Here is a 9,442-nt window from a genome sequence, read left to right on the forward strand (position 1 = left end):
AGAGAATTAAACTAAAGATTTCACTGAATTCTAACTTCTGGCGCGAGTACTCATAAGGTTTCCTTTTAGGATATCGTATAATAACAGGGGATGTATGCTTGACACGCCACATAGCTATCTGCACCCCACATAGTGTTTACGCTTCGAGGGGGAAGAGTGGCAAGTATGGGAGGAGTCGTTCCAAAACTCTCCTCCTACGCTACTGTTATGGTACCAAATGGCCGCCATATTGGCTGACGTCACATCCGCTAGCACCAATCTCCATTCCTTTATCCGTAGCGTATCCTGCCAGATGTGTTTTTCCCAGTGTTCGCTATTTTCAGCATTATGTCGGAATCTTCAGCCTCGCCTTCTTTTGGAAAGTTGAGTACCATATTCTTGTCTTGTATAAATAAGCTCCAGCTGTAAAGTAACGAATATTTTTCTTTATATCTTGTGCTTTTTGGGGGAGTTGTGCCCCGACCGGAGGTGTCATGTTGAGATGCTGCTATTCGCCTTGCATGCTTTATTTAGTTAGCCAAAACAGCGTTTCCGGTTTATCAACTAATGATTATATTAGTTATTTAGTCTTCATTACTAGGCATTAGTTATATTATGCCGTTAGTATTCGTTTTCGGCAATCATAGTTAGCCGAACCCTAAGCTAGCCTGCTGGCCTAGCCCCTAGGCTCGATAGCCTAAGTGTTCATGTTCACTTCTTGCATGATATGATAAGTGTTCCTAGTGTTAAGTATAGAAATGAAGATTCAGACATTTATATATACAAGATTAAATGATTGCACATGTGTTTTTTCGCCTTTTGGGAGTATATAAGGGGTTTCGATGATAGTGGTAGTCGTCTCCCTCGCACCTAACCTGCGCTAGGGCTCTTATATACTTCCTCATCCCTCCCCGGTTACCTGACCCAAGGTAATCTCCTCCCTCTGAGGTAGCCTAGGTTACATCCTAGCGTACCTATCCTCGATACATTCGAGTATGTTAGGCTAGGACCCCTCTGTTCCTTCTCCTTGCCGTGGGCTGTGCGCTTTGAGCTTGGGACAGAACCTCAGAGTATCAGTCGTTTGCCTCCAACCCTCCTTTAGGGGAATGTACTCCCCTTCTGGTCCTTGTTGGAGAGCAAAGGTGGGAGGGCTTAGCCCTTCCCCCTAGTCCACACTTGGTTGGGTTACGACCCTTCCTTTCTCTGGCGTAGCGACTTGTCCTACCTCATGCTTTTCCTGGCCTGCAGAGGCGTAACAATATGGTGGCAGAGGTGGCAAACTGCCACGGGACCAGGGCCTATAATGATTAAAGGGGCCCATGGATGTAGAGTCACAGAAAGGGAGCCAAGGGACCCAAGGGATATGGGCCCATGGCCGTAAAAAGAAGAAGACGAAAAAAAAAAATGTGCTACTACTTACTGTTATATTTTAGTGATTTAAAAAAAAATATTTCAAATTCCTTAATATAATACTGGTAGATGATTATTAACAGAACCTGAGAAGACATTACATATTGTTAATGTATATGATGGCCTTTATGGGTTATGGGTTAGGAGGTCATAGTGAGTATTACTGTTCGTACGCTACAGGTCCCTATGAGATCTTGGCTTGAACGTGTTATGTTCCTGTCTAAGTCCTGGCCTCCGTGTACACCAGTTACCAGAGCTTGTCAGTTGTCACTGCCTGTGACCGCCAATATCTTTTGATCATTTAAAGAAAAAAATGAGAGAAGTTTTTCGCGTTTCGTGATTGTTTTACATTGTATTCTTTTATAAGTGGACTAAAACTGATAGTTATCTTACACCTTATGAAAGATTATGTTGATCACGAATTGTGAACTTAATTTTAATATTTGACTCTCAATAAAAATAATGTAATAGAAAGAACAATGCATTGAAGAAAGAATGATATCAATCAAATTTTCTTTATAGCGCCTCAGTGGCGTGGTCGATAGATTCGATTCTCGGCCATTCCATTGAGGAGTGAGAGATGTGTATTTCTGGTGATAGAAGTTCACTCTCGACGTGGTTCGGAAGTCACGTAAAGCCGTTGGTCCCGTTGCTGAATAACCACTGGTTCCATGCAACGTAAAAACACCACACAAACAGAAAAACAATAGAATTTTTGTATATCAGATGATAACAGAGTATAATTTTCTTAATTGATAATAGTTTTTATTTACAGTGAATCGGATTTATCTGGCCTCCCAAAAAACATCTTAGTGGCAGTGAAAAGCGGAAAAAGAAAAAAGAAAATGAAATTAAGGCATCAAAGCTTCCAAAAATTAGTGGTATCTTTTCCCCAACAGTAGAAATGATTAACGAAAATGCAAAGGACAATGACAGTTGTGAAGCTATGGGAGAAAATACTAATATTAGTGTCACTAGTGTGGAGATGCCTACTGCTAGTACTAGTTTAGTTGAAACAAACACAGCAACTGATACAGGTGAAAAGAAATTAGACGAAGTTGGCAAGCTTGATTCTGACACAGTTTCTGACACTATATTAGACAATACCTGTGAAGATGAGTGCAAACCAAGTACCTCAAAAAACAAGGTGCCTGAGCTCTCATTTGACACAATAACATCGTTGTGGCCTACAGACCGAGGACATTTTATGGAACAAAACTTGAAGGACCAAACAAAACGATTTATCATTACAAATGGACATTGCAAGCCTAATAGCCCTTTCAAAAAGGATGCAGAAGGTCGCTCTTTCTCTGAAAAATACTATCATGCAGTGTCCAAATCAGGTGTGAAAATTGAGAGGTCGTTGTTATGCTATTCAGTTGTTCTTGATAAAGCTTATTGTGAGACATATTGGTTGTTTGCTAATCGAGGAACGAGTAGATTTCAAGATACAAGGATTGATGGCTATTGTGACTGGAAACACATAGGTGAGGGTATGAAGATGCACGAATCATCCCAAATTCACTATAATTCATGCCTAGTGTATGAACAGTGGCGCTTGCATGGAACTTTGAGCGAAGCACTTGAAGGTAATCTTCAAAAGGTTTTGGACAGATTATTAAATGTAACTCCTACATTAGCGATGGGCAATTTGCGATTTCGTGGACACAAAGAAGGAACACAAGCAGAAGATGAAGGTGATTATGGTGAGGATGAAAGGAAACATGGAAATTTCATTTGAATCATTGAGTTGCTTTCTAAATATGATCCAGTTCTTTCAGAATTAATCAGTAAACCTAAAGGTAAACAAAGTATATGAGCCCAATGACACGAAATGAACTCATTCAGTTGCTTTCAAAGGAAACTAAAAAAGAACTTACCTATGCCATTAAAGCAGCTCCATTTTATAGCATAATGTTAGATACAACACAGGATACTTCCAAAATTGATCAGATGTGTGAAATATACCGTTACTGTAGCATAAAATATGATGATAATGGGAAGCCAAAAGCCCTACAAATTAATGAATCTTTTTTGGGGTTTCATAAAGTTAATGGCCAAAGTGGAGCTGCACTGTCAGAACAAATTTTGTAAATAATTAAACAAAGAGGACTCTCTATTTCAAGGTGTCGTGGCCAAGGATATGATGGAGCTAGCAACATGAAGGGGATATACAAAGGTGTGCAGAAAAAAATAATTGATGGTGAACCCAGTGCAGTTTATGTTCATTGTGCTGCTCATAATTTAAATTGGGTGATTAATGATGCGGTCAAGGATGTGACAGAAATGGCGCAGTTTTATGATATTGTTCAAAGAGTCTATGTGTTTTTTGGATTTAGTATCAAGAGGTGGGACATATTATCTAGCTTAATTTCTGAATCAAGCACTCACAAAGGGGTAACTATTAAAAAGATAAACCCAACTAGATGGGCTGAACGTTATGATGCGGTATTTGCTCTCAAAGTTCAATTCTGTGATGTGCAGAAAGCTCTAGAACAAATAATATTATGCAGCTCTAAGGCAGACGAACGCAATGAAGCCACTGCACTAAAGAAATGTCTTGAACGTTTTAATTTTGTATTCCTTTTAACGTTTCAGTCCAACATCATAGTCAATAATTTTAGTATAAAACAATGTTGCAATCAAAAGCAGTTGATCTTGCTAAGGCAGCAGACCTCTTAAATGTTTGCATGGATTAGATGTGCAGATTAAGAAATCAGTTTGAGGATGTAAAGAAAGAAGCAACAGATATAGCCCAGAAGTGGTCAATCAGACCAGAATTTGAGAAAAGGAGACTTTGTACCGTAAAAAGACATTTTGGCGAGCTTTGTGAAGACCATAGATTAGAAGATCCAGAGAGTTTGTGTAGAGTAACTGTTTACTATCGTACTCTGGACATCATCACAACTCAGTTGAACTTCTGTTTTACTGGCTTGCATGAAGTTGTCTCTTCATTCTCAGTGTTGGAACCAATCTCATTGCAAAATTAATCTGACTCAGATCTGTACGTAAAAGAACCTAGTTTTGTGAAAAAATACCTCAACGATGTGTCAGAAACATTCACACAGAAAATTCTCAGCATGAGATCTGCTCTGATGGGAGAGATAAGCAAAGTTTTTAGTATTAAGGACCTTGCTAATATGTTAATCATAGAAAATCATTCTATTTCAGCCAGTTTCCCTGAGGTTTGCACTGCAATGCTATTGTTTTTAACTGTTCCAGTCACAACTGCAAGTGCAGAGCGTTCATTCTCCAAACTAAAGCTTGTTAAAAACTATTTGCGAAGTAAAATGGCACAGGAAAGATTAGAAGGACTAGCTCTTCTATCAATTGAACAAGGAACTGCGCGTAAATTGAACTTGAGTAAAGTCATTGACAGATTTGCATAGATGAAAGCAAGGAAGACAGAATTGTAGAAGGTAAAAGGTATATTTATTTATTTAATGATGGTATAAATGTTTTGGACCAAGTTGTGTTTATTTTCATTTTATAGGTATCGTAATTATGTAATAATGTAACGGCCGCATAGGCCTACATAAGGGTATTCATCTGATTCATTATTGAGAATATATAATTTAGATGTTTTTTCCTAAGCTATGTATGTATTAACAATTAGTAATTATATTTCAATGCCTGCATATTATATTTCAATTTCTTATGCCTACCAGTTCTACGATATATCAAATCAATCTCTCTACTCTCTTTCCCATAATATATATATATATATATATATATATATATATATATATATATATATATATATATATATATATATATTTTTTTTTTTTTTTTTTTTTTTTTTTTTTTTTTTAAGTAATGGGGGCCCACTGTAAGAAAATGCCACGGGCCCATTCTCACTTAGTTACGCCCCTGCATCCCCCCACTGGTGGACGTGCAGGGGGACTGCCAATCCTAGCGTTTGCGGCCTCGGCTGCTCCATCAAGGGTTCTTCCCTCCCCTGGAGGACTTCTTGCCTTTCCTGTCCTTAACAGGAAAGGGCTTAGAAACCACTGTCTTCGCTGCCGTTGTCGGTTTCGTGTTCTTGGTAGGACATGGCTGCTGGGGTGCTGGAGGCTTATAGGGCTTGAATGTCAATGCCCTATGTAGGAGGGAGTCTTGATGGGACTTCCTCCACCACTCAGCAGCATGCTCCACGTCTTTAGGCTCAAACAGGTTCGTTCCCTCCACAGAAGAATGTCTGAGCCTGCTTATCTCGGTGCTAGGGGCCTTCTGATGGAACCTGTCGGCCACCCCTTTGAATGGTGTTCGCCCACAAGTTCGAGGTTTGGTGGGCCAGAAACTCAATCATGCGAGTGCCTGAGAGTAGAAAGGTCTCCATAGCTATCCTGGTACGTTTTTTGGTAGAAATCCTCCGAACATATCAGGATACCTAAGGTCCCTTACCAGATATCCAGCCACGAAGTGGCCTGCATAGCACACTTCACAACCTTCTCCTGATTGAGGATCTCAGTTGCTGAGAATGAGACCTGCCGGTTGAAGAGTATCTCATTAGGGACTCCCCTGGTAAGCTCTTCCAAAGAATCGTGAAGGGGAAGAGCTAAACAAGGCTCCTCTAAGATCTCGAAGTACCTCCACTGCTGTACCCGACGAGGTGGGAGAAGCTTGTTGCCGGCACTGGATCGGCTGGAGGAGGCTACCTCTAGCTCAGAGAGCTGGACCGCGATCTTGTCCCTGGTACTCTTAACCCCCTGAGACCAGAGCAAAGCCGCACTGGCCTTATAGGGTTTTTCGAGTCCCAAATACTCGTTCCATAACGGTGTCTTTACCCTCTAGAGGGGGAATCTCTGGGTCAGCAAACAAATTGCGAGTCCTCATAAGGGTCAGAACCTGCCAAAATGCATGTTTTGACTCCTGTAGCTATCCTCCAGATAGACTAGCAGCAAAATCTCCATTCCCCTAAGGCTCTTCTTGGGGAGACTCGCGGACGTTCTCCGAGTGACTAGCTGGCTCTGGTCTAAGTCTTGACGAGGATTTCAGTACTCTTTTGGAGTCCTTCGACTCCCTCCTGGGAGGGATGCAGGACTCCAACAACGACGGAGGTAGGCTCTTCTCCGTCTCTGCCTCAGAAGTCTTTTCAGCGGGAGGTGGGGTTTCCCTCATTGGTGCGATGGGGGAACATCTCACATCACGTGACTTCCCAGAGGACGGGTAATCCTCGTCCGAAAGGGAGGGAGAAAAAGTGTGAGGGGAGGGGGCCTGCCTCGAAGGCTTTCGAGGAGACAGCTTAGTCCTCAGAGAAGTAACCGCGTCTGAACCTTCTCTTTTTCTCTTCAGGGGAGTAGACGCAACCAAGGATTTGTGGCCCAATTCAGAGAGAACAGGCTTGAAAGCCTGCACAACCGCTTTGATTAGTGCCCCGAACCAAGGCTGCTGGCTGACGGCTGCGCTGTCAGACACTCCCTCTGGAGGGACAGGGATCGACCGATCCCTGGGAGGAGTTTCCATAGGGGGGTTTGCCTGTAAAGAAAAAGAAGAAGAAGAAATGTCCCCGGACCTTTCTGGATGCGGCAACGGTAACCTAGCCGTGCGTTGTCCTACAGCCTCGCGCGCGGTGGGCTATTGACGATCGCACAGGGGAGCGCGCTGGCGCTCACGTGTTGGGGAATACCAGGGGTCGCGCGGGAGACTGATGGCGCACATGCACACGCGAGAGCAAATGGGAGGGCGCGCACGGGTGATTAATGGCGTGTAGAAGCGTGAGCAGGAGACATGGGCGAGTGCGCAGGAGGCTGATTGTGCGCTCGCGCGCGCGAGGGTAAACGTCCGCGCGTGCGTGAAGAGCCCGTGGGCGTGCGGGTGAGAAATCGTGCGCCCCAGAGGATGTCGTCGGGCAAGCAGGTGCAGGAGAGATATCCCTTGCGCGCAGGCGCGCAGCCGAAAACTGCGTCCGTTGGCGCGCTTCTTGTGGGCGCATGTCAGGCTGGCGGTGAGTAGCTGCTGAAGGAGATGGGCATGGTTGCACGGGGCGCACACCCGCATCCTCGAGAGCGCATGTAGGTGAACGTGCACGATTGCGTGCTGGTGAAGGATGGCGTCCAAGAGAAAGCAGGCGGAGGGCTGGCGAGCGCTGGCGTGTGGGCGAGCGCTGACGAGTAGGAAAAGTCTTAGACTTCCCTACCGCACCCAGATCCGAAGATCGTGGGTGCGCAGGAGATCGTTGGCGCGTTGGAGAGCACTGGCGCGCAGGCGAGCACTGGCGCACAGGAGAGCACTGGTGCATTGGTGAGCGCTGACTCATAGGAGAGAGCTGACTCATAGGAGAGTGCTGGCGCGCATGACACGCAATAGATTGAGGGCGTGCAGTGGCGCGCTGGTGAGCAGGTGAGCACTGGCGCTCAGGTGAGCGGTGGCGCACAGGTGAGCGCTGGCACACTATGACAGGAACAGCTGCAGCAAGTGAGCGCTGGCTCGCTATCTCAGGAACCTCAATGAGGTCTGGAGATCGATGGCGCGCATGCTTAGCATGGCGCGTAGGGGACTAGTGCGCTAGATGGCGCGTTTGCCCTTTTTGCCCCAAAAGGGACCGGTACCTGACTTTTAAAGACAGGTTTCGTTATCGCATACAGCGCATCAGCTGTCAGGAACGGCGACGGCAGGTCAGCAGGTCTGACGGGTGGAAGGTCGATGTGTCCTTCGTGAGGACGACCTTCCACTGAAGGGTATCGCGAACGATCCACAGAGAGGTCCAGGGTCGTAGCAGGAACAGTCGGAGATCGATGACGAAGCTCTTGTGCGGCGGACTGCAACGACGATAAAGAACCGAAGAGGCGCCTCTTCACCGAGTTATAAGGTGAAGGAAGGCCTCTCTGGAGGAAGGCGAGCCTTGCGACATATAACCCCTCTAGGGGCTGTTGGATCAGCGAGCTGACCTTCAGTAGTCCTCCGAAGAGGAGTCTCTGTGAGTGAACTTCCCCGAGGGGGAGAATCACCGGCAGGAGAGACTGTTGGACTTAGTTTCTCCCTTGTAGGTTGAGCAGGGACGGGAGAAACTAAGCCTTCAGCTACTGTGGGGTGAGAATATGCAGAGGTATTAGGTGATATAGCATTGGATACCTCTGACACCACAACGTTGACAATAGACAGAGGATCAGTCTCTGCCAAAGTCGGCGATTGCCTGACAGCGTCTCCCAATCGGATGATGTCAATCAAGGCTTCCTTGGAGGGTTGAACTCTCGAGCCCCAAGGAAGACCAAAGCTGAAATAAATTGGTTACATTTAAATCAATATTTAAGTCCTCCCCCGAGGGAAGAGGTGGAGCTGCCTCGCTAGGGGAGGCAACACCATCTCTCCAACCCCGAGATTAGGCAACAGAACCAAGGTCTACTCTACCACTTGCCGGTCTCTCGAAAGAAACTGATCAAGTGGGAGCTTCGGAGGAGGTTTGGGCAACGGAAGAAGAGTCCTTGGGATTTTCTCCTTCCAAAGAAATCTTTGAAGGAGAAATATCGCGCCTGGACTTCTTCTTACATCGCCGAGAAAACCTCTCCCACTGGGAGGTAGACTACTCCCTACACTCACCACACTTATTACTACTATCACACTGTTGGCCCCTACAGTAAGGACAAATGGTGTGAGGGTCCATCTCGACAGGCGACAAAAATGTACCACAAGGGCGGTCGGCTAATCCAGGACATTTGCGCATGTTTGCAGAGGCCAACTTCACACTCAAACCTGTATGAGAAAAAGCAAAAAGACATTAATGGCTGTCAGAGAGGCGAGGGTGAAATCGGACACCTCCGACTACCACCCGAGCTGAGAGCAAAGTGAGCTCAAGCACAGGTGTGTGTGAGAGGTCAGGGGGGGGTTAGCTAGTTACCCTCCCTACACCCCCCCCCCCCATACCCTAGTTAAAATTCTAATGGCTCGTCACTTCAGCTACGCCGAAAGTAATAACCCCTATTATATAGCGTGGTTTGCATGTCACTTACGGAAGAAATGTCCGTTTTATTCCCAACGTTTCGTGATTCTCAATCACATTGTCCAGGGCTACAAATAAAACTTATACAAAAGAATTAAGAAACAGTTAAAATAT

General features: G+C 45.2%; 1 protein-coding gene across 1 annotated transcript; it reads right to left on the reverse strand.

The window, feature by feature from the left end:
* Window positions 1-5,789: 5,789 nt before the first annotated feature.
* LOC137648012 (neurofilament heavy polypeptide-like) lies at window positions 5,790-9,052 on the reverse strand. The gene is made up of 6 exons (XM_068380956.1): window positions 8,934-9,052; window positions 8,233-8,605; window positions 7,946-8,150; window positions 7,019-7,845; window positions 6,391-6,867; window positions 5,790-6,179 (listed from the first exon to the last, which is right to left on the reverse strand). Exons 1-6 carry the CDS (start codon window positions 9,050-9,052, stop codon window positions 5,790-5,792), a joined length of 2,391 nt encoding a protein of 796 aa, XP_068237057.1.
* Window positions 9,053-9,442: the final 390 nt, after the last annotated feature.

The sequence above is a fragment of the Palaemon carinicauda genome, chromosome 10, assembly GCF_036898095.1.
Source record: "Palaemon carinicauda isolate YSFRI2023 chromosome 10, ASM3689809v2, whole genome shotgun sequence".
In the NCBI taxonomy this organism is placed as follows: Eukaryota; Metazoa; Arthropoda; class Malacostraca; order Decapoda; family Palaemonidae; genus Palaemon; species Palaemon carinicauda.

Bases quoted from the DNA above. Each gene is read 5' to 3' on its own strand.
- LOC137648012 (XM_068380956.1), bottom strand. From the start codon at position 9,052: ATGCGCAAATGTCCTGGATTAGCCGACCGCCCTTGTGGTACATTTTTG. The intron at 8,151-8,232 runs GCTCGCCTTCCT...TCGTCGTTGCAG, and splicing joins GAGGGGTTATATGTCGCAAG to TCCGCCGCACAAGAGCTTCG. The intron at 6,868-7,018 runs GTATTCCCCAAC...TTTTCTTTACAG, and splicing joins AGTCTCCCGCGCGACCCCTG to GCAAACCCCCCTATGGAAAC.